At 31.6% G+C, this 26,431-nt stretch overlaps 1 protein-coding gene across 1 annotated transcript; it reads left to right on the top strand.

Moving 5' to 3' along the window:
* The first annotated feature begins 587 nt into the window (after window positions 1-587).
* Window positions 588-26,176, top strand: LOC122001374 (ubiquitin-conjugating enzyme E2 36-like). Its single transcript, XM_042556090.1, has 8 exons — window positions 588-723; window positions 845-872; window positions 1,092-1,178; window positions 6,476-6,534; window positions 8,647-8,688; window positions 8,767-8,840; window positions 25,769-25,866; window positions 25,994-26,176. The coding sequence occupies exons 1-8, from the start codon at window positions 688-690 to the stop codon at window positions 26,029-26,031; spliced, it is 462 nt and encodes a 153-aa protein (XP_042412024.1). The 5' UTR covers window positions 588-687; the 3' UTR covers window positions 26,032-26,176.
* The last annotated feature ends 255 nt before the right edge of the window (window positions 26,177-26,431 follow it).

Raw genomic sequence — 26,431 nt, 5'->3', positions numbered from 1 at the left:
AACAATATACGAGGAAATTTATTATTTTACGATACGTTTTATTTTTGAATTTCAAAATAGAATAATCAAAACTCGTTATTGCAATTTGTATAGAACAAAATGCATTTTTTTTTTTTTGATGATGAAGATTCTAAATCACAAAGAGAATCGCTAGATTGTATTATATTTAAATTCATATAAAAATGTTGAAATCTTATTATTTAGGCTCCAAGTACAATCTTATTATTCACCCTCTATAATGTATTCGTTACATCTCAAAGAAATCATCATGACTATAATTTAAAGAAAAATATATGATATCCTCATCAATTTATTATATCCATGAAATTATTGATTTGGTGACTATAATTTTTGTGTTTGCGATTTATTTTATTATTAATTGTTTTTCTTTTATTCATAATTTTTTTCTGCATTTTATTTATTTTAAATATAATCAATTTTAATTTTGTTTACCACCTAACCATTAAAATAATTTTTAAAAATTAATCAAATTTAAAATAAATTGCAAAAGTTAGATTGAATTAAATATTTAATCCTTTCCTTAATAGCTAAATTGATTTATATTTATTTATAATGTTCTCCTCTATATTTTCTTCCGTCGGGATTGAGCCATCTGCATGCGCTTCCCGTTTCCCGTACGACGCTAGGAACTCTCAGCGCAACTCGAAACCCTAATCTTGATCAGGCATGGGGAGCAGCAATCTTCCTCCCAGAATCATCAAGGTTCTGTTTCCTCTTCTTCATTCCCAGCTCCCGATTCTTATTTGATCCCCATTTGCCCCTATACTTGGCCCCTAAGTCTGATAGTTTTTCGTAATGTTTTCTTAATGCCTCATTCGAATAGGAAACGCAGAGATTGCTCAGTGAACCAGGTAACTGTTTTCCTTTTCTTTCTTCGATTTTATCTGTTAGTGTTATCTCTTGTGTGGAATCGTTTTATGAAATTTATGAATTGGAAATATTTTAGGTAGCATTGGGGGGTCGTGTTTATCATTTTGAGACATTTTAGGAAATCCATTGAAAAGAATTCTTTTTGCTGTCTCTCGATTACTTGGTCTGCTGGCTGACTCGGTCTTATTGTGTGTTTGCAGCTCCGGGGATTAGTGCATCTCCGTCAGAAGAGAACATGCGCTACTTCAATGTCATGATCCTTGGGCCAGCTCAGTCACCTTACGAAGGTTAGCTGCTCCAAGACAAGCTGTTTAAATGTTCCATCTCTCGTTTATTTTTTATTTTTTTTTTGTTACATCAATTCATAATATATGTGCAACTTATCATATGAATTCCCGTCTCTTTTATTGGAGACATGCTTCGATATACGAATTATAAGGTTTTTTTTTTCCTCTGATTTATACAGTCATTCTTTCCTTAAACTTGTATGTGTTGTTACCTTGGGTATATTTCTAGCCATTTTTTCGACATGTGAACATGTTGGAAGATATTCACCAAAATGATAACTACTTTCCTACCAGAACAAGCTTTTTTTTAAACTCTAATTGTCAGCCAAATTTGTTCATGTTGAGAATTTACATAGCTATTCTTCTAAAAATGTGAAGATTTTATTGTGGATCTTATTGGTTGTAGGATAGTGGCAATTGTCTTGTGACAAACAGATGGTAAAGGTCACTCGTTTTATATTGCTGTGATCAAATTCTTGAGTGTTAAGCTTAAATGATTGTGCCAATTGACTTGAAAGCAAACGCATTGAAAAACTCTTGAATTTCCATTTTTTTTTTAATCTAGAAGGGTATGAGTGTTGATTAGAAAGGTTGAATCTATTAGATTGGAAGGTGTAAGGGGTAAAAGAAGATTAAAGAAAATGTTAAATGTAATAAAAATTGGTATAATTAATTTGAATATTACTAAGAAAAATGATATTACCTTGAATAGAGCTCAATGGAGGAATAATATTCAAGATAATATTCAAGTAGCTATTCCCAAGTAGTTGGTACAAACACAACTTGATGTTAATGATGACAGTGGTGGCGGCCAAATAACTTAATTGGGCTATTGACTTTTTGCCTTGGTTGTAGTCTCATCTTTCTTCTCACTCTGGTAAGATCACTTGATACTCAGGACTTAGTATAGTGTGTGGAATAATGCTACCATATCAAATCTCTCTGTAAACAGAAAGATAATTAATAGAATGGTAGTGTATCAATATTTGAACCTTGGGTTTACATTGGTGAGTAGATTTAAGAATGTTGTATCAGTTCTTTAGTCTATGCCTCTCTCTAAATATTACTTTGATTCTGCTTGTTGATTTAGTTTTCTTCTAATGTAGTATGTCTATGCTTTATGTTAAAAGATCTATAAGCAAATTACAGTTTTCTACATATTTAAGGAGAAATAAGTAGATGACCAAGGCCAAAATTTCAAGTTCCACATTTTTGTAAAAAAATGCCGATGTTAATCCCAAGCCCGGATGAAAAAGGTTAAGAGCTACGTTAGGTTGTCAACCATTGTCAAACATAGACGAATATTCTATAAATGGATCTATCAAACTATTGTGTTAATGATAGGTCCTTCTCCGGAAGGAACGCATTGTCGGTTTGACTATAACATCTCGGTAAGGACTGCTACATCTCCATGAGAACTTGGGTGTAGTGTTAAATATGCAAGAGTTCTCACACCATAGGTTGGATAAAAACAAATATTATCGGAATACTCATTGCCTTAGATTTGAAATATGAAACATAGGAATGCTCACTCGTAAAGCAATGAAGGTAACAGATATGATGATTAGGAGAAATATTAATATTTTATGTTGACAGGATACAAATTGGGTAGGAGATAAACAAAGATAATAGAGAACTCAATTTTTAAGTTATGATACACATGAAGAAATACAAATAAAAAATGGAGTAGGTATTATTATAGATAGTTCGTTAATGGATAAAATATTAGGACTGGTTAGAAAGAGGATAAAATTATAACTCTCAAAGATAGTAGTGACAAAAGAAAATATTAATGTAATTAACATATATACACTTCAAGTATGATTAGATCAAGACATGAAATATAAGTTTTCGGAATACCGAGATGAGGATTTTTACAAAAAAAGTCCATGATTTTAACAAGTGGATAATCTAAATGGGTATATAGGAGTAAAAATGAGGAATATATATTAGGGTGTGTGGGGGTGGTTATGGTTTTGGAACAAGAAATGAAGAAGCAAAAAAACTATATTAGATTTTGCAATAACATATTAACTTATATTGTTAATATATTTTTCAAGAAAAAAGAAAAATACTTGGTTATGCTCAAAAGTAGGTATGATAAGTTACAAATTGTTTTTTTTATGGCCTAGAAGAAGGATAAAAAAATTTGTAAACATTACAAGTCATCCTAAAATTTAACTATCCAACATAGGTTAGTCGTGTTATATATGCGTTTCAAGCATAATATTAATAGAATAAAAATGTTCACGACTCCTAAAAATCAAGGGATGAAATTTAAAGGACCGGAAGTAAAATATATTTATGAAGAGGGTATGAGAATAAGTATTAGGAGAAATATATGATGCTCGAATACGACATGAGATAAGATTATATTAAAGTTGAAAATGATGGTCAAGAGTGCATTCGGTAAGTAAAAAAGATGTGCTCCCCTAAGTAAATAATGTTGGTGGTGGAACGAGAGAAAAAGTGAGGGATCATTATTCTTTGGACAATTAAATATCCAACCCGTTATTGCAATAACCCAATTGCAAGAGTGGAGCCCTACCAACTTAGCTATATCCCCTCAGCCAAGTGGAGTATGCATGAAAGAGTCAGACACTTCTTATATTCTTTTTCTTGAACAACATATAAGTTATTATACATTTTTAAGAACGAAGACAACTTAGAAAAGTATACAACAACTAACAAAGAGGCCAAGAAAGCAGTGATTGAAGTCAAGAATGCAACTTTTGAATGCTTATATTGTTAGCTAGGTACAAAATATAAAATAGCTAAAGACAGAAAGAGGAAGACAAGATATTTTATCTAAATAAGATGCATTAAAGATGATACAATAGAGTAATAGGTATACCATCGTAACTATGTATTATTTTTCATGCATTTGTGCGTCTGGCAACACCTCCAATTGACATGTGGTGTCATATACATATGACTTGTGGTGAGTCTTTGCAAAGATTACAAGCTGCGAAGATAAAAAATGGTAAATTTCTTCGATCAATGAGGGTGGATACTGGATATAATACCATTGCATCCCATTTGTATTACTGTTATTTCATTTCTTTGTTTATTAATGAGGTTTGTAATTTACAAAGTCTGCACATGCATGCACCAAGCACGCAATTGCAGTATAGTACTTGGGAACCACTTCCATGCTTCATTACCTAGCTTTCCAGCTTCAAGTTCTTTTTTGTATTCTAACAGAACAATCAGTCTGACTGGACCATTCATGCATTGGTAGCCCTTACTAGGTTTCTAGCCTTCTCTGCTCAAATGACTACTCGATTTGACTGCACCTCCCACTTCCCTCTTGTGCCACTCAGTTGCTTGTGGCCCCTCCAAACTGTCACATTACGACAGTAGATGAAGGGTGAGGATAGGACGTTTGAGCCCAAGAGTGCCTACCAAATTATACTTGGTCTACCAATTCAAGCACCGGAGCTATGTACCTCAGCAAAGAGATTGTTGTCATGGAGATAAGGTTGTGTTGTTTGAAGTCATTCAACAATTTAACAATGACAATCGTGTGTAGATGAGGGGAGATTTCTGAGTTCATGCTGATCATGACATAGTTCGCCATTGAACAGTCGATCAAATTAAGTTTGCCGTCTGGAAGGCAGTCAACATGTTATCAGTGCATAATGTATATAGCAAATGATATGAGATAAATAATATAGGGGTTCAGATGATTTTTCGAGTACTATGTGAAAATTATGATGCGTGACATTATTGATGTCTGAAGTGGTCGATCGTCTTATTTGGTTAAAAATAACAGCTCTTTTTTAGTTTTTTTTTAATCTAAAAGACCTGAGTTTTTTTCTTTACTTTTAGGAACCCCATCTTGTATTATGTTAATAATACTAATAGTATATTAGGTAAGGATGATTCATTATGAGGTTATTATGGTAAAATATAGTTAGATTATAACTTCAGGACTATGTCTTAATAACTTCAACAGTATATTTTTTGGGTTAGATGGGGGGCTTATCACTATGACCTTTCATTAATGATAATTTAACATTAATTAAGTATTAATAAATTATATTACTTAATAATTGATAATATAATATTAATAGGAAATGCTGTCAGTAATTTTATTATGAAATTATTTAATGGCTTATGTAAATATAGAATATGATCTTTTATTTCAACTGAAAATTTTTGAAGGCTTTATAGTAATCTCTAATACGATTAGGAAATGCCTCTCAACTAATTATAACTAATTTTGATTTGTTATTCAAATAATTGTTTTGATTTTTTTTATTATTTTTTAGTGAATTATACCATTACTTATACTAGCACACATAGATGCTGTAAATTGTTGCAAAAGTAGCTCTTAATAAGTTGTTTGAAATACAATTACTCTGAATTATTACTAAAATTTAATTTGTAATTCAAATAATTGTTTTGATTTTTTAATTTGTTTAGTGAATTATGCCATTACTTATACTAGCATGCACATAGATATTGATAATTGTTGCAAAAGTAATTCTAAATAAGTTGTTTGAAATACAATTACTCTGCGTTCTTTAAAATTTCAAGATAAATGTCTGAGCGATTGATACATACGAATCAATTGATTTGTAAGTGCATGACGGCAATCCTTAAAGTCTTTTCCAACTAAAATTTCAGCCAAATTAAATATAGATTCAACATTTTAATTTACTTTTTAAATATAAATGTTAAAGATTTTTTTTTTTACTATTTTGACTATCATTACATTTTCTGATGTGGTTTAATTAAATATTTTTTTTATTCACTGAAATATGTCGTCAATGCTGTCCACACCGCACCGTGCAGATTACACTAGTATTCAGATTACACTAGTATTCTTATGAATGCTAACATTCTGTGATTCTCATGGTAGTTTTCTTGTTAATGTGAGTATTCTGTGTAGAACCACAATTCAGTATATTAACATTTTATTGTTTCATATAATTAAAATTTGAACATATTATGTTAACTAGAAATTTTTTAATGGATTATTGCATTGTCCTATTGACAAGCAACAAGTACATTTAATTACATTTGGGTGAACCTGGGCAGAACCCCAATTCAGTATATTAACATTTTAATGTCCAATACTATTAAAATTTGAACATATTATGTTAACTAGAAATTTTTTAGTGGATTATTGCATTGTCCTAATGACAAGAAACAAGTACATCTAATTTTGTTTTCTAATTTTGAAAGTTTTTCAAGCAACAATAAGTGCTATATTCTATGTAAACCTAAGTTGCATCTTTCTTTCTATCAAGACTAATTCTTTACTTCCTTTTCCTGTCATTTTTCATTAGGAGGTGTTTTTAAGCTTGAGTTGTTCCTTCCTGAAGAATACCCGATGGCTGCACCAAAGGTATGAATTCTGCAAATAAGATTGCAATCTGTCAATGCTTTCACTTAGGTGATTAGTTTTCTTATTGCACAGGAATCTATATAGTAATGACGTTCTTAGTACATATTTTTTTAGAAGCATATTAAGATAATTTCATTTTTTCAGTGGAATTTACTTGGAGTATTGCATTTTACCAAATTCACAAATATAAACAACTATCGTTTATTGTGACAGAACCAACAGAAGTAGGAGAGGGCTTTAGGGATGAACCGACAAAAGTCAATGGGATTGTGTCAACTCGAGATGATGAGGATGGAGAGTGATTCCTGAGGTTGTGATCTTAGATGAAGCGTGACTTCTAGGCATCTAGGGTGCAACAAGTAAGAATACATGAAATCATACACTGACATGGGACAAGGATGACTAAGCTATGGGTGACATGCCTTAAGTAAATTAAGGGTGTGCTCTACATAACAACGCACACACATTTTGGTGGGTTAACTTGATTCTTTGTAATAACCTTAAAGCTAAGTGTGCTCATTGTGGTCCAATTTCAAGAAAGGTGACCTCTTGCTAAGCTTCACCTTGAAGCTAGTTTTTGCCATTGGACAAAATCATGAGGCCGATAGTATAGCATGCTGGTCAAAGCAGACAATACCTTGATGTTGATCAGCACATGTCTAAGTTGGTGGGCTTGTGATGAACAAGTTTGATGAGCACAGGGAGTGATTAGCAAGGCTGATAACTAACAATGAACAATTCCCAGTAGGCTTTGTAGTGTGGAAGGGGGGGGGGGGGGGGGGGGGGGGGGGGGAACAAATGCAATTACCGTTGTTGCCAAACCCAGTCAATCTTGACACAAATTGACTGAATTGGATCCACATTGTGGCTGATCTAGTTCCAACTGGTTTCTTGAACATGTTTGAGAATCCCTCAAATTTGGAAAGTCATCATTAATTTGATAATATTCTGATGTAATTGATTGAAATGGTTTGGAAAATAGAAACATCAGTGGCGTGCAGTGAAGAGGGATGTTGAGGAAGAGGGGCATGAGACAGGTTATGAGGAAGAGACCACAAAGTGTTTGCAATGAGCTGTTTAGGAGCAATTCTTGTGATCGAGGAGCCATCAAGGAGGAGAAGACAATGATGTGACTTCAAGGAAAAGTGGAGTAGAGAAGCTAGAGGGATAACAAATAATAATTATCTTACTATTTTATTAAAAATCTTCCCCCTTTACTAATTAACTTTGGTGAAGTCTAAAATGAATTTACGTTAATATCTTTTTTTCTATTCATACTAAAAATAATTCTAAGGGTTTTTAGTAATTCCACAAGCGAAACAATCAGTGATCTAGAGTTCGAGACTCAGCTGCGGCATATTATTATGAAATTTTCTCATAATTAATTTTCTCTGGTTATTTTATATGAAAAAATATAGTTCTCTTTAGTCCCACATCTTAGAATTGACAACACTATGATTAAAGAAGCTTCTATAAATATTTTAGGTCGACAATGTTAAAAAATATACTTTTTTTAGTTTTTTTTTCTAAGATAAGTATAATATTAAATTAAATTAATTTTTTTCATAGTGAAGCCGTAAGGGTGACACTTGAAAATCCAAACAATTCAGATTTTCAAAGACCCAAATAATTCAGATTTTCAAAAGTTAGGTACTTTACCCTAATGACTCTACTTTAGTATTTTAATGCTAAAATACTTTAATTAATATAATTTCATTATAAAGGGTCAATGTGATTTCAATGTATTATATTACACACGCGACGCGTGTGCACGATCACTAGTTGTTAATAGTTAATTGTTAACACTTGTGAGTTAATTATCAGAAATATAAACATTAATTAGCATAATTAAGTTGATTTAATTTAATTATACGCTGACTAATTTATTTACCTAATGAGTTATGACCACTTGTGTGATATGTTCCAGCAAACATATATTTCTTGTTTTCATACATTTGTCTAACACCACAAGTGGCACATCTTATCACTATGATTAACATATTTTCTATACTAGTTTTTAACATTTTTAGTAATAGCAAAAACTGATGTTTTGTACCTTTTCTCAGTTGGAACTTAGTCCTTTTTTCTTTTTGGGTTATTTTATGTTTGTAGGTTCGATTTCTTACAAAAATCTACCATCCAAACATTGACAAGGTAAGTAAATATGCTTCATATTCTGCCCATGTTTGGAGGCGTTTGGATCTCTGTCAAATAAGTCAATAATTCAAACAGCTTGGACGAATATGCCTTGATATTCTCAAAGACAAATGGAGTCCAGCACTACAAATTCGAACCGTATTGCTGAGGTAATTAATTACATCCGCTGAAAATAGGATTCTATGATTCAGTGTTTTTTTTTATTATTGTCCATGGTTAGGGATATCATTTCAGACAAGTCGATCTTGCTTGAGACTTAAAGCATTGTTCTGACTCATTTTTATCTTTTAAAACCATACATCAACCTTACTTTAATTAAACTATAATAAAGATAATATGTGAGTCTCAACTATTTGGAAATTATCTATGTAATATGCGAGTCTCAACTATTTGGAAATTATCTATGTAAAGTTATAACACTATTATTAGGTCATGGTTGATAACCTGGACTTACAATAAATATATTATGAGATTGTGACAGTTTTGCACCAACTGTTGTAGGGTAGATTTACACCATCTATCAATGAATGTATCAATCAAACTAGTGTGCAAATACTAGAATGTTGTTTGGAAGGAATGGATTGCAGGGTTTAACTGTAACGTCTCAACAAGAACCTGTATATCACCATGAGGACTTAGGTATAATGTTAAATATGCAAGAGTTCTCATACTATATGTTGGGTAAGAACAAATATTATAGAAAAATTTATTGTTTAAGATTTAGAATATGAAACCTACGAACACTTACTGATAAAGCAATGACAATGTTCTAAATGGCAGTTGTGCGGTTGCCTAGGCGGAAGGCGGACCTCAACCGCACCGCATTTGCGAAAGGCGGTGGTTTAGGTGGTGGTTCGGAGACGCATCCGACGTTGAAACATCGAAGATAGTTTTTGTCACGCCCTGTGACCTAGGCGTGTGGCACCGGCGTTGCTCGCGAATATAAATACTCGAAAACAACAAGCCTCATAACGTGCATATCAAAGCAGTAATAATATAACGAAAATATTGTCTTTACAATCCAAAAGAGAAAGCGTACAAATAAAGATAACATGAACTAAAAGGATGAATCACTTAGACACGGCTTGATTACTAGCCCTAAAACATCTCTTGCTCTTCCTTTTCGACTTGTTCCTTGTCTTTATCTGGGGATGGGAGTAAGGGGAGTGAGTGCTTGGAAAAACACTCAGTAAGTGGGATCGATCGAACATAGCATGACAGAATACAAAATATAGCAAAATATTCGGAATTCATGATGAAAACATATTTCATGAAACATGACAGAAACATAACTTAATCGAAAACATATACTTTTAGCAAGACATTCAAAATTCATGACAAAACATAATTTAATCAAAAACATAGCACTTAATCAAAAACATAGCACTGTTAAACATCTTGTTTTCCATGGTCTTACTGATCAGTCCCCTATATGTAATTCCTTTAAGGGGTGAGACCATATATCGATTATTATTACCCACCGCATCAGGGTCATAACTTGTCATATCTTATCATGTTTTCGGAAAACATAGCACTTAATCAAAAACATAACACTTAATAAAAAACATAGCACTGTTAAACATCTTGATTTTCATGATTTTACTGATCAGTCTCCTATATGTAATTCCTCTAAGAAGTGAGGCCATATATCGGTTATTATTACCCACCGCATCAGGGCCATATATCGGTTATTATTACCCACCGCATCAGGGTCATAACTTGTCATATCTTATCATATTTTCAGAAATTCTCTTTACCATATCTAACTTGAGTCATAACAGTGCATCTTGGAATAAAAAGAAATGAATTTGCAATATAAAATGACGAAATGTAAACATATTCTGCAGCTATATTTGAAACGAAAAGCCCACTTACTTGACTAGAAACTTCTTCAGTTTTGGACAGAAACTTTACGGAACTTGATACGATCCGTTAGGTGATAGCCTCTTGGATCAACAAAGACTTGGAAGCACTACCGATCTCTTCCGGTGGAAGGTCAACGAAGAATAAGTTGACGAGGGAGAAATCGATAGAAGGAATTTCTCTCTTGCATCTTTCCGAGGATGGCTACTTATAGCCTCCAAGGAATACGAAGAGTTAAGGTCTCAATTAATTCATCATTTATGATCTTCATTAATTAAGAAGATGAAGAGTTATAGACTCCATAAATTCTTCATTTATAACCTTCATTATGATGACTCTTCAAATTCTTCATTAATTATCATTATGATGACTCTTCGAATTCTCCATTAATTATCATAATTATGACTATTCGAATTTTCTATTCTTTGTATCAAATAAATCCATATTAAAAAGGTTAGGTGAAAGGTTATCTATTCATTAAAAAGGCTAGGTGAAAGGCCACCATACCATTACAACTTAGCACATGAAACATTGACATAGCTAGAATAAGTCCAAGTTACATAAAAAGATTAACACATGACTTATTATGTTATCATGATAAAACCAAAAGAAACATAGGCATAAAATTTTAACATATGACTCACTAAGTCATCTTGATAGAAATCAAGAAAAACATAGATATAACTAGAATAAAACATATAAAATTAATATGTGACTCATAAATTCTCATGATGAAGAGCATAGAAGAAACGTATGAGTAACTAGTCCCAACATTCAAAATCCCTAATATCCAAGCCTACACATGACACAAAGTAATCATAAACTTAGGTTCAATTTTATAGTATTAAGATTTCTAGGAGTTGAACCTAACTTAACCTTTAAAGGTATGTCCACTAATGTCCATCACCATGTCCAAAATCGGGTCTTCACAGTTTTTTTCAAATGTTTCAGCATTTCAATCGCGAACACGTTGCGTGACACGTTGGGCTCGTCGCCGACCTCTGGCGACGCTTTCGAGACCGTCGTCGAGCTTGGGCGACTCCTCTAGGCTCAGTGACTCCTCTGGGCTCGGTGACGGGTTCAGACTGGTCGCGCGACAAGCTCGGCCCATCGCCGGGCTCAAGCGACGGGTTCGGACTCATTGTCGGACCTAGGTGACGGGCCCAAACTTGTTGCTGGGCTCAGGTAAAGCTTCCGAATGTGTTGTCCGGGTTTGGTGGCGTGCTGCCTTGGTTCGACGATGCATCTAACACCTTAATGCCAAATCAGCGAAGCAAAAACACATACATTTTTTGTTTTTGAACTTAGGATTTAATTAAAACTTTATATCAATAATTTTAATCAACTTCTAGCTATGGTTGAGAAAATTTAAATAGACTTAATTAAAGTCTAATAAAATTATCATATTAATTATATATATATATATATATATATATATATATATATATATATTTTAAAAAATATTATTATTATTTTTTAAAAAATATTTGAATTAACTTTTTTATTATTAATTAATATATTTTATAGTAATTTTTAACTCCGCCCATGATGAACCCGTCATGGCCAGTCCCAAGTTCGGATAAAGGAGGAGGGTTACGTTAAGTTGCCAGCCAGTTAAACTATGACAAATGTTGAATAAATGAATCCATTAAATTATTATACTAATGCTTGGTTATTCCCCGGAAGGAACACGTTGTATGATCCGATTGTAACGTCTCGGTAAGGACTGTTACATCTCCTTAACTTGAGTGTAGTGCTAAATATGCAAGAGTTCGTGTTGTAGGGACCGACTATAACATATCGGTAAGGACCACTACATCTCACTTCGGTGTAATGTTAAATAGACAAGAGTTCTCACTCTATTCATTGATAATAAAAAATATTATGTGAAAACTAATATTTTAAGATTTGGAATATGGAACATAGGAAAATCATGGAACATAGGAACTCTTATTGGTCAATTAATGGAGGTAGTAGATGCGATAATTAGGAGAAAAATTGATATTTTATGTATGCAAAATACAAAATGAGTAGACGAGAAGACAAAAATGATAGAGAAATTTTAGGAAAGAGTAAAACTAGAAATGTAGTGGGTATTATTGCATATCGTTTGTTAAAGGATGAAGTTATAAGCATAGTTAGAAAAATGAATACAATTATAGCCCTTAAGATAATATTGACGAAATAAATATGAATATAATTAGCATATATGCACCGCTAGTAGATTAGATGAAGCTACCAAAACCTAGATGAAGTATTATAAAGTATTCTACCAAATGAAATGATTTTAATAGAAGGTGATCTAAATGGGCATATCAGAATAAAAAATGAGGAATATGAGAAGGTACATGGGGTTATGGGTTTGGAACGAGAAATGAAGAAGGGAAAATTATATTGGATTTTGCGATAGCATATGACCTTATATTAGCTAATACAATTTTTTTAAAAAAGAGAATAACACTTGTTCATGTTTAAAAGTGAGAATAATAAATCATAAATTGATTTTCTTATGGTTAGAAAGAGGGATAGAAGGATTTGTAAAGATTACAAATTCATCTCTAGAGAAAACTTAACTATCCAACATAAGTTAGTCGTGTTAGATATACGCTTCAAGTATAGTATCGATAGAAAGATAATATATATGACTCCTAGAATTAAGTGGTGGAAGTTAAATGATGGAAAATAAATATATTTAAGGAAAAGGTAGAAGTATAACTATTAGGTGAAATATATAGTGACTCTAATACGACATGTGATAAGATAGTACAAAGTTAAAAATAGTAGTTGAGTCAAAAGGTTATGCACCACCAAATAAGGAATCTTGGTGGTGGAATAAGAAAGTACAAGAAAAAGTGAAGAAAAAACGAACAACTTATAAGTAATTATATATTTGTAAAAATGAGGAAAACTTAAAAAAAAATACAATAGCCAAGATAGATACTAAAAAAGTAGTGAATGAGGTAAAGAATGAAACTTTTGAACGATTATATAAAAAATTAAATACAAAAGATAGGGAAAGAGACATTTATTGAATAGTTAAAGTGAGAGAAAAAAAGACGCGATCTTATTCAAAGTAAATATATTAAAGATGAATGTAATAGAGTACTACTAAACGCTGGAGAAATAAAAGCGCAGTGGAAAATATATTTTTATCAATTTTTAATAAAGATTTAAGTGACCAACTTAACTTTAGGTAGGTTAAATGAATATAAAAATTTAAATTTTTATCTTAGAATTTAAACTTCAAAAGTAAACAAGAGATGCACAATAGAAAAACTGTTGGACTAGATGATATTCCGATAGAGATATGAAAGTGACTAGGAAAATAAAATATTGAATTACTTATAAAATTATTTAACATAATATTGAAAATGCAAAAAATGTCTGATTAATGGAGGGTAAGCATTCTAGTTCCTTTATATAAGAACAAGGGAGACGTACAAAATTGTGTTAAACTAATGAATCATACCATGAAATTTCAGGAAAGATTAAGAGACTACGGTGATCAAAAATCAATTTGGGTTCATGTTTGGAAGGTCGATAATAAAAGGTATACATCTTCTTAGATAATTAATTCAAAAATATCGAGAATAAAAATAAGATCTATATTTTTTATTTATTGATTTAGAAAAAGTTTATGATAGAGTCTAGAAATTATATGGAGAATTTTAGAACAGAGAGGTGTTAGCATAACATATATTGAACTAATTAAGCATATGTATAAGGATGTAACGATCAAAGTAAAGATTTTAGGCGGAGTAACCGAAACATTTTAATAAAGATAGGGTTATATTAATGATCAACTCTAAGTTCCTATCGTTTTACACTAATTATGGATGGACTTATTGGACACATTTAAAACACAATACCGTGGTGCATGTTATTTATAGATGATAGTGTTTTGGTAGATGAAATATGTGAAGGAGTAAATGCGAAATTAGAATCTTGGCGGGAAACACTAGAAGGGAAAGATTTTAGACTTAGTAGAATAAAAATAGAATATATGAAATTAAGTTTAGCAATATTAGACGCAATGAGACAATTGTTAAAATATAAGATGATGAATTAGATATTTAGGATCATTTTTACAAAACGATGGAGAAATTGAGAGAGATGACTTATACAGAATACCAACAAGATGATTGAAATGGAGGAGAGCGTCGGGTGTTTTATATATACCTCTAAAACTTAAAAAAGTTTTATAAAATCACAGTTAGACCTGCTATGTTATATGAAACTGAACGTTAGACTATAACTCGAGCACATGAGTAGAAGATGAGAGTTACAGAGATGAGGATATTAAAATAGATTTGTGGATATACGAGGATGGACAAAATAAGACATGAGAGCATTAGAGAGAAAGTCGGAGTTGCATCTATTAAAGGAAAATCAGTGTTCTAAAATTCGCCCTAGGTGGCCTCCTAGGTGCTACCTAGGCGCTATACAATAGCCAACCGCATCGAAAATTTGGAAGGCGGCCAACCTAGGCGGCACGTCCGCCTAGGTGGCCGACCCTATGTAGCGCTAGGTGACCTTGGCGCTGTTAGGCGTCGCAGCGTCACTGCTAGGCGGGTGGTGATGTTTTGGGCTTTTAAATTAAAAGTCGGATTTGTCCAACCAATTAAAGCCCTAGATCATTTTTAATCGTCACGAAAGGTCTGCCTCTTCATCTGCTTCTTGTGGAGGTCTGTTCTCCCCGCGGAAGGTCTGGAACTTTGGATTCGCCTCTTCAATCATTCGGGTAAGTTTATTTTGTTCTGTTAATTTTTTTTAGCCTGGATGTCGTGAGACGTCTATGATGACACTGAATGTGTTGCGGGAGGCTCCTACAGTCGTAGGAAGCTTCGCGTGAGGCATTTGCAATCGTAGGAAGCTTCACGTGAGGTATTCGCAGTCGCAAGAAGCTTCGCGTGAGGCGTTTGTAGTTGCAGGAAGCTTCGTGTGAGGCGTCTATAGCCGCTAAAGACATTGTTGGACGTGTTTCACAATGCTTCTAGTGGCACATGATGCGTCCTGCGACGCTTCCAGACCCGCTGGAAGCATTGAAGGACGTTGGACTTGTCGCAGGAGACGTCCGCAGCTGTAGGAGACGTCCAGTCGGAAGCATCGAGGGATGAATGCGTTGTAGGACACGTCCGATGCTATCCTGCGATGCTTTTGGTGGCTTCAAACGCCTCCTGCAACCCTTCTTGCCACGCCGGAAGCCTCGAGGGACGTTGCTGGACGCATCGTGTGACTAGTCTATCAACCTCCGATGGTGTCATGATCGCGATATTGTTATAAAAAAAAATTTGATTTAATTAATTCAAACAACTCCCAACTGAGATAGTTCCAATAATAGATTTTCATAAAATCTAATTAAATTATCTTAATAAAATATATTTAAAATTTTAAAAAATACTTTAAAATGTTATTACTTTATATAAATAAGATTTAAAATTTAAAAAATACTTCAAAATATTATTAATTTATATAAATTAGATTTAAATATATAAAAAATATATTTGTAATTTAAAAATTTCTTTAAAAATCTAATAAATTTTATTAATTAGATTAAATATATAAAAATATATTTAAAATTTAAAATTTTTAATAAGTATTATTAATTTATATAAATATATAAAATATATATTCTCAGACTTATTAATGCTATTTTGTATAATATAAATGTATAATTATATCTTAATATTTTATATATAATTATATTTTAATTATTTATATATAATTTTTATTTAATCTAATTAATAAAATTTATTAGGATTTTTAAAGAATTTTAATATATTCTCAGATTTATTAATGCTATTTTGTATAATATAAATGTATAATTATATCTTAATATTTTATATATAATTATATTTTAATTATTTATATATAATTTTTTTCTTGGACTTGTTAATGATTCCAAAGTTTCTAAATTTATTCTTAAATCACTTTTCAAGTTATCACAATGACAAACGATCTATCTTCAACGAAATCCGTTACTCAACTCAAATCGAGATTCTTAGGAGAAAGTCAAATGATATCGGATGGAAGTTTGAAATATTGATTAATCCTAAGAATCTCATTAAAATTAAATGCAAGTTATGGAAAAACGATATCGGAGGAGTATAGGATCAAGGAGCATATATAAAATATACCTGGAAATGTATCTGGTTGTTGAAAAGTATCTCAAGAAGATAAAAATAAGTACAAACATGCTATTTTTGAAGGGAGAAACAGAAAGAAGAATAAAATAATGGAAGAACAAAGTTGTAGAGTAGATGTGACTATTTCTCTAGACGAAGAAGGCCCTGAAATTGATGGGATAGAAGGAATTAAAAACCCTCTTCCACTTGGCTCCATAGATTGATGCATTAGTAATTGTTCCAGAAAATATAAATTCCAGTGGGAGTAAAGTGCTTCACCAACAAAAACTAAATGAGATTCTTTTCAAAGAGAGAACTCAACAAGTTCAATATTATGTTGGGATGAATTTATGAAAATGGAATCTCATTCAATGCTGTTGATGATGATAACTTCAAGTAACGAATGGAGGCAGTAGGTCAATTTGGACTAGGATTCAAGTCTCTAACTCAATATCAACTTAGGGAGCCACTGTTGAAAGCCGAAGTTGAAAGAACAAAACAACTACTGAAGAAACATGAAGAAGAATGGGCAAAGAATGGATGTTCGATCATGACAGATGTATAGAGTGATAAAAAATAAGAAACATCTTAAATTTATATATTAATTTTAAGGAGAGTACTACATTTTAGAATCTAAGGTGTTTTCAGACGAGACACATACAACTGAACTTATTTTTAAGTATGCTGACAAGTGTGTTGAACAAGTAGGAGCTCAAAATATTTTTTAAATTGTAACATACAAAGGGACATGTACCACTAAGTAAAGAATCTTGGTGGTGGAATTAGAAAGTACAAGAGAAAGTGAAGGAAAAACGAATAGCTTATAAGGAATTATATATTTGTAAGAACGAGAAAAACTTAAAAAAATATACAATAGTCAAGAAAGAAGCTAAGAAAGTAGAGCGAAGCAAAAAATGAAACTTTTGAATGGTTATATCAAAAATTGGATATAAAAGAAGAGGAAAGAGACATTTATAGAATAGCTAAACTGAGAGAAAGAAAAACAAGAGATCTTAGCCAAATAAAATGTATTAAAGATGAATGTAATAGGGTATTAGTAAACGATGGAGAAATAAAAGAGCGGTGGAAGAGGTATTTTCATCAACTTTTTAATGAAATTTTAGGTAACCAACTTAACTTAGGTAATTTAATTAGGTCAAATGAATATAGAAATTTTAATTTTTATCGTAAAATTTAATCTTCAGAAGTAAAACAAACTTTAAATGAGATCTTGTGATGGAAAAGTTGACGATGATATTCGATAGAGGTATCAAGTGCTTGGGAAACAAGATATCGAATGACACAAATTATTTAACATGATATCGAAAATGAAAAAATATCGATCAATGGAGATAAGTACTCTGGTTCCTATATAAGAATAAGGGAGACGATAAAATTGTGCAAATTATAGAGTATTAAACTAATGAGTCATACTATGAAACTTGGGAAAAGTAATAGAAAAAGATTAAGGAAGAAGACCACGGTGTGGAAAATCAATTTGGCTTTATATGCTGAAGATCGACAATAAGTTATCATCTTCTTAAACAATTAATTGAAAATAATAGGAGCAAAATAAGATCTACATGGTATTTGACTTAGAAAAAACATGATAGAGTCTCGAGAAATTATATGGAGAATTTTAGAAAGAAAGGTGTTAGCATAAGTATATCGAACTAATTAAGGATATGTATGAGGATGTAACGACGAGAGTAAAGACTTTAGTGAAAACATGACATTTCAATAAAGATAGGGTTACATCAAGGATCACTAAGTCCCTATCTTTTTACTAATTATGGATGAACTCACTCGGCATTCAAGACACGGTACTGGTGTATGTTGTTTGCAGATAATATTATTTTGTAGATGAAACACGTGAAGGAGTAAATGCTAAGCTAGAATCTTGGGGAACACTAGAAGAAAGGTTTTAAGCTTAGTAGATTAAAGACAGAATATGGAATTTAAGTTCAGTAATATTGAAGTAATGAAACAATTGTTAATATAGGAGAGGACAGTTGTCCTAATCGAGAGATTTAAATATTTAGGATCATTTTTATAAAATGATGGAGGGATTGAGAAAGATGTCTTACATAGAATACAAGCAGGATGGGTGAAATGGAGGGGAGCGTCGAGTGTTTTATGTAACCGTAAAGTACCTCTTAAACTTAAAGATAAGTATATAAAATCGCAGTTAGACTTGCTATGTTATATAGAGTTGAATGTTGGGCTATGACTCGAGCACATGAGCAGAAGATGAGAGTTGCAGAGATGAGGATGTTAAGGTGGATGTGTGGACATACGAAGATGGACAAAATAAGAAATGAGAGCATTAGAGAGAAAGCCGGAGTTGCATCTATTGAGGAAAAACTCCGAGAGACACGTTTAAGATGGTACGAACATGTACTTAGACGACCAATAAATGCTCCAGTTAGGTGACGTGAAACTATGACAAACATGCATATCAAACGAGGAAGAAGAAGACCAAAAAAGACTTGGTTAGCAACAATAAAACAAGATAAAATTTATTTAAATATAGATGATGATATAATAGGAGATATAACTCAATGGCATAAAAGGATTCATACAGCCGACCCCACCTAGTGGGAAAAGGCTTGGTTGTTATTGTTGTTGTAATAGACAATGCCACCAACAATATGACTGTAGCTAAATTGATGAGAGAAAAGCAACCTGGGATCTTTTGGAGTTCATATGCAACTCACACTGTTAATCTCATGCTTGCAAGTATTGACAAGCTTCCACGATAAAAAAGGATATTGAGTAAGTCAAGTCTTTTACAATTTTCATTTATGCTCATCATAAGATTGTTGTCGATGAGAAGTTTCACGTCCGGCCAGGAGTTACCAGATTTGCATAAAATTTTTCACATTTCAAAGTTTGATTAAAAAAAATCTAGTTTAAGGGTCATGTTTACAAGTGATATGTGGAAGAAATATAAATAGTCAAAAACAAAGGGAAATTAACTTACTGAGTATGAGTTTTTGGAATGGAGTGACACTTTGTTTGAAAATATTTACTCTTTTGGTAAGAGTTCTTCGATTGGTTAATGGAGATAGAAAGTCATCCATGGGATTTCTATATGGGGAGTTTCTTTAAACTAAAAAAGATATTAAGGTGGTCCTGAATAACATGAAATCAAATTATCAACCTATCATAGTGATTATTGAGTCAAAAATGAAGAATAGACTTGATAGAACATTGTATATCACTGTCTTTTTGTTGAATCTCTATTTTTACTATAAAGATAGTTTTATTGTTCTTTATGAGGAGGTCGCGAGGGAGATTTTTGAATCCTTAGAAATTTTTCTTGCCAATGAGTTTAATGTACAAGATACAATTATTAATAAAGAATTTGCAAAATACAGAGACAAGATTGAGTTATTTGGGAAAACATTGGCAGCAAAAGCATGTGAAAAAAATAATGATACATTTGATTCATATGCATGGAGTACAGACGGTGTTCACACACCCAACTTGCTAAGAGTGACATTGAGGATATTTCATTAATTACAAATTCATCTAGGTGTGAAAGAAATTGGAGTACATTTTAAGGAGTAAACTTTAAATCTTTAATTAAAGTATTAATTTTAAAGTTTATATTCATGTTACTAACTATGATATTTACTTACTTTTTTTTTTAGATTCATACAAAGAAAAAAATAGGTTGGATATCTAGTATTTGTCCAATTTAATGATAAATTGTTGAACAAACAAAAAGAAAAAAAAAGGAATGACGATGTTCTTCTTGCAAAAGATGTTTCAAATGCATAAGGTTGGATTGTGGATGGTGGGGAAGATAATGAAGTTGAACTAGGTTCCGAGCTCACATGGTTGATGAAACAAGTGGAGCAGATAAAAATCTATAACCCCAAAAAAGTTTTAGAGTGAGAGAACTTTACGAGGATGATTTTGCATCTGAAAAAGAAGAGGATCACAATGATGATATTGAGTTTGTGTTTGATAAAGAACAAGTTGTTAAAAATTATGGAGATGAAAAAGTAGAATAAATATGTGATATTTTATGTGTAATTTTGAATTCATTTTAAATTTGATGTTATTATGTTGGAGTTATAGTATATGATTTATTATGTAATTTATGTTGATATTGAGGAATTTATCTAGCAGCGCCTAGTCTCTGCCTAGGCAGCCTAGATGCTGGTCTGTTGTCTGACTAGCATCTAGCGAATTTTAGAACCTTAGGGAAAATTCTATGAGACACGTTTAAGATGATACATGCATGTACTTAGACGACCAATAAATGCTCCAGTCAGGTGATGTGAAATTATGATAAACATACATATCAAGTGAGGAAGAGGAAGATCAACAAAGACTTAGTTAGCAACAATAAAATAAAATAAAATTTATTTAAGTATAGATAATCATATAGTAGGGGGATAGAGCCCACGTAAAAAGATCCATATAGCCGACCCCACCTAGTGGGATAAAACTTAATTATTGTTGTATAGTAATTTTCTCTTCTAATTTTTGATACTGTTTAATTTTTATCCTTTAGTTAATATATTATTTAATTATGTATAAAAATAGTAAAAAAATAAATCCAACCGCCTAGGCACTACATAGGCGGTCCCTGACCGCCACCGTAGTGCCTAGGTGGTAGGTGGTCCTTAATCGCCACTATCAACACTGAGCAATGGAGGTATTAGATACGATAATTGAGAGAAGAATTGATATTTTGTGTGTACAAAAGACAAAATAGATAGGAGAGAAGGAAAATATGATAAAAAATTTGAGTTTTAAGTTTTGATATAGTAAAACAACAAATGAAGTAGGTATTATTGTTGATAATTCATTAAAGGATGAAATAATAAGAATAGTTAGAATGAGGGATAGGATATAACTCTCAAGATAGTGGTGACGAAAGAAACTATTAATGTAATTAGCATATATGTACCTCAAGTAGCATTAGATGAACACACCAAATCTTGATTTTGGAGTGACCTAGATAAGGTATTACAAAATATTCCGCCACTAAAATGGTTTTAATAGAAGTAGATCTAAATTTGCATGTAGGAGTGAAAAATAAGGAATATGATAGGGTACATGAGGGTTATGAGTTTGGAACAAGCAATGAAAAAGGGAAAATTATATTGGATTTTATGATAACATATGACCTTATACTAACTAATACGTTTTTTTAAAAAAGAGAAGAACATTTGGTCATATTCAAAATTGAGAATAATAAATTATAAATTCTTTCTTATTGTCATGAAGAAGGATAGACAGATTTGTAAAGATTGTAATGTCATTGCTAGAAAAAACTCAACTATCCAACATAGGTTAGTAATATTAGATATACGCCTCAAGTATAATATTAATAGAAGGAAAATATGCACGTCTTATAGAATTAAGTGGTAGAAGTTAAATGGCGGGAAACAAAATATATTTAAGGAGAGGATAGGAATATAAATATTAGGAGAAATATACGACGACTTGAATACTATATGGGATAAGATGATATTAAGGTTAAAAATAGTAGTCAAGAGTGTACTCGATAAGTCAAAGGATGTACATCTCCAAGTTAATAATCTTGGTGGTGGAATGAGAAAGTAGAGGAGAAAGTGAAGAAAAAATGAACAACCTATAAGATACCAAAGAAAACTTAAAAAAATATACAATAGTCAAGAAAGAGGCTAAAAAAACAATGAATGAAGCTAAAAATGAAACTTTTGAATGTTTATACTAAAAGTTAGATACACAAGAAGGGAGAAGAGACATTTATAGAATAGTTAAAGTGAGAGAGAGAAAGATCTTAGCCAAATAAAATGTATTAAAAATATATGGAATAGAGTATTAGTAAATGATAAGAAAATAAAAGAGCGATGAAAAAAATATTTTTATCAACTTTTTAATAAAAGTTTAGGTGAAACTTAACTTAGAAATTAAGTAGGTTAAATGAGTATAAAAATATAAAATTTTATTGTAAAATTAAACTAGAATAAGCTTCAAATGAGATGCAAAATAGAAAAACAGTTAGACCAAAATGATATTCCAATAGAGGTATGAAAGTATATAGAGAAATAAGATATTGAATGACTTATAAAGTTATTTAACCTGATATTGAAAACTAAAAAGATGCTCGATCAATAAAGGGTAAATGCTCTAATTCCCTTATATAAGAATAAAGAGATGTACACAACTATGCAAACTATAATTATATTAGACTAATTAGTCATATCATCAAATTTTGGAAAAGAGTAATAGAAAAATTCTAAGAAAGCCACGTGGATTTATGCTAGAAGGTTGACAATAGAAGTTATTCATCTTTTCGGACAATTAATTGAAAATTATTGAGAACTGAAGTAAGATTACATATGATATTGGTTGACTAAAAAATTTTATAATAAAGTCACAAGGGAAATTATAAAAAGAATTTAAGAAAAGAGTTATCGCATATTGTATATCAAACTAATTAAGGATATATATGAGAATGTAATAACAAGAATGAATACTTCAGTGGATTAATTGAAATGTTTCTTATAAAGATATGGTTACATCAATGATCAGTTCAAGTCCTTATTTTCTTACACTAGTCATGAACGAACTCATTGGACACATCTGAGATATGGTACTGTGGTGCATGTTGTTTGTAGAGAATATTATTTTATTAGATAAGATACTTGAAAGAGTAAATGTTAATTTCTTGACTGTATATGCTATAAGTGAAAGATTTTAGACTTCAGAGTGAAAAATTTTTAAACAATAATAGAGTAAAGATAGAATATATAAAATTTAAGTTTAGCAATATTAGATGTAATAAGACAATTATTAAGATAGGAGATGACGATTTGTCTAACTGAGAGTTTTAAATATTTAGAATTATTTTGTAAAAGGATAGAGGGATTAGAGAAGTCTTACATAGAATATAAACGTGATGGTTTAAATGGAGGAGAGCGCCAAGTGTTCTTTGTGATCGTAAAGTACCTTTAATACTTAAAGTAAGTTTTACAAAACAGCCGTTAGACCTACTATATTATATGGAGCTGAATGTTAGATCACATACAGAATATGAAAATTGTAGAGATGAGGATATTAAGGTGGATATGAGGACATACAAGGATGAACATGATAATAAATGAAAATATTAGAGAGAAAGTCGGGGTTGCGCCTATTGAGGGAAAACTCCAAGAGACATATTTAAGATGGTACAGACATGAACTTAGATGATTAATAAATGCTCAGTTAGGCAATGTAAGATTATGACAAATGTGTATATCAAACGAGGAAGAAAAAAAAAAATTTAGTTAACAATAATAAAATAAGATAAAATTTATTTAAATATAAATGATGATATAACAGGGAAAGAGTCCCAAAGACGTAGAAGGATCCATATAGTCGCCTCCATCAAGTGAGATAAGACTTAGTTATTGTTGTTGTCTTCATCTTATGATATTTTTACATTGGTTATCTCGGGGTTCAATCATAACCCTTTTTTCTTTTTCATCCAATCTTGATAGACTCTTAAATTTCCATGTGATATTCACAATTTTAGGTACTAAATTTATTTGGACATGCATATTCTTCTAAAGTATATGAACTCAAAATTTTTGATATTTTTTTAAGCTATGTTACATTGGGGGTACATATATTTTCAGTGAAAGCAAGGTTTATTATGAATATTCAACTAGGTTAAAATGGTTATGTGAACTTCAGAAGGCAAACATATCTTTAGTTTAATTTCCAGGTAATAGCAAATTCATGGCGACCATTTTACTTGGAAAATTTTCCTTTAGTTTTAACCTTTTGAGAGAAGATGAGGGAGTATGATAAATTGGACATCTTTTTGTTCTTTTTTTTTTTCTTTTTACAATTTACTCTGACCATTTTTTACTTGGTTTGAAGAGGAGTCTTGGCGCAACGGTAAAGTTGTTGCCATGTGACTAAAAGGTCATGTGTTTGAATCCTGGAAACAGTCTTTTGCAAAAAGCAGGGTAAGGCTGCGTACAATGGATCCTTTCCGGGACCTCGCATGGTGGGAGTTTCGTGCACCGGACTGTCTTTTTTTTTTTTTTCATTTTTTACTTGGTCTGTACATGTCACAAAGGAGGGAATATTCCATTTTGAAATTTTGATAAACTAAATTGCAAATTTACTCAAATATGTATGTTGCTTTGGCCAAACCTGACAAGATGAGTTATGGTCTGAGAAGATGGTTTCCATTAATCAGAGTGTTTTCTATTAGTCGGTGTGTTATTCCTCTTGCATTGCAATTTCGACCACCCACAGTAGGTAAAGTTTCAAACAGTACACTTCAAATATAGAGATGCCACCATGAAAACCATATATTTACAATTATAGCCAGCAGCAGATATCTCTAACTAAACTGTGTAAAAACGATACAAATTTCATTCAATTTCTTAAAACTAGCAACATAAGACTTCAAATAATATGCTGCAAAAGAAAAAAGAAAAATTAAATCATGCGGAAGAACGTTAAAATAATGGTAAAAATGAGAATAAAGGATGCAACTATTTGTGTTGGGATAAATTCTTTATTTGCAAATCATAGTTTGCTTATGTGGTGGCATGCGAATTGTTTGAAGAAGTGATTGAATATTCCCGTTTGTTTATTTTTAATATAGAAACTAAGACTTTGTTTGGTTTGTGAAAAATTTCTATTCATTTGTAATTTTCTGAAAATAAAACAAACCACTGAAAATTAGAAATAAAAAATAAATATTTATCATATTTTTTACCTCTTATAAATTTAAATGAGCCAAATAAAATCAATGCTCAATATTCATTTTACACCTTTTTTCTTTTAAATGTTATTTTCTAAAAACATAATAAAAAATCTAACTAAACAAGATTCAAGTGAGCTCATTTACCATAAATGTTTGGTTTATAAATTTTTTACTGAATCAATTAGTCATAGAAAGCTCACGGATTCGAATTTTGAAAACAGTCGCATGCAAAAAGTAAGATAAGACTGTGTACAATGAATCTTTTCCGGAAATTTTATGCACCGGGCTGTCCTTTTTTAATCAATCAGTCGTAGAAAGCTCTCATATCTTATCATGGAGGTTTATTTTTCTTTCTCATGATGTGTTTGATCAGCATTCAAGCACTATTAAGTGCTCCCAACCCAGATGATCCACTATCTGAGAATATTGCTAAGCATTGGAAGACAAATGAAGCTGAAGCTGTAGAAACAGGTCTGCATATCATCCTTTTTAAGTCGAACATTGTCTAGGAATGTCAACAAGCTACTGGGATTCGATTACTTAGATCAATTTCTGAATCTTTGTGCTCTGACATTGTGCATTCTCTTGGACATTGCAGCAAAAGAATGGACTCGTCTCTTTGCTACTGGAGCATAATTATCTGGCGGCTGAATTTTGAGGCCCAATTATGTTATGATGTAACGGAACAATTTCTTGGATCACCCATGTTTGTTGATAATGGACTTACGTACTAAGGTACTGGAGTAATTAGAACATCGTCGATCATGATAATGATGGCTCACTCGTGCTTGCCAAATATAGTCTCAATTTTACATAATCAATAATCTGCATCCAATAAAGTTTGTTCAGCATACCAATTCCCACATGATGTACAATGGAGCCAAGAGCCAATTGTTAGCAGTTGACTTGTAAAAACATTCAAAAGTCTGATGATCAACCAATGCAAGCGAGTGTGCTTAGAAGGGTTATTATAAACGATAAAGAAATTTATATCTTCCTGTCTCAACTAAAGCTTTGTTTATAAAAATCCTTTCTT

This window comes from Zingiber officinale, chromosome 7A (assembly GCF_018446385.1).
Source record: "Zingiber officinale cultivar Zhangliang chromosome 7A, Zo_v1.1, whole genome shotgun sequence".
NCBI lineage: Eukaryota > Viridiplantae > Streptophyta > Magnoliopsida > Zingiberales > Zingiberaceae > Zingiber > Zingiber officinale.
This window is presented reverse-complemented; position numbering and strand designations above follow the sequence as displayed.

Bases quoted from the DNA above. Each gene is read 5' to 3' on its own strand.
- LOC122001374 (XM_042556090.1), top strand. From the start codon at position 688: ATGGGGAGCAGCAATCTTCCTCCCAGAATCATCAAG. The intron at 873-1,091 runs GTAACTGTTTTC...GTGTGTTTGCAG, and splicing joins GAGATTGCTCAGTGAACCAG to CTCCGGGGATTAGTGCATCT. The intron at 8,841-25,768 runs GTAATTAATTAC...GTGTTTGATCAG, and splicing joins ATTCGAACCGTATTGCTGAG to CATTCAAGCACTATTAAGTG.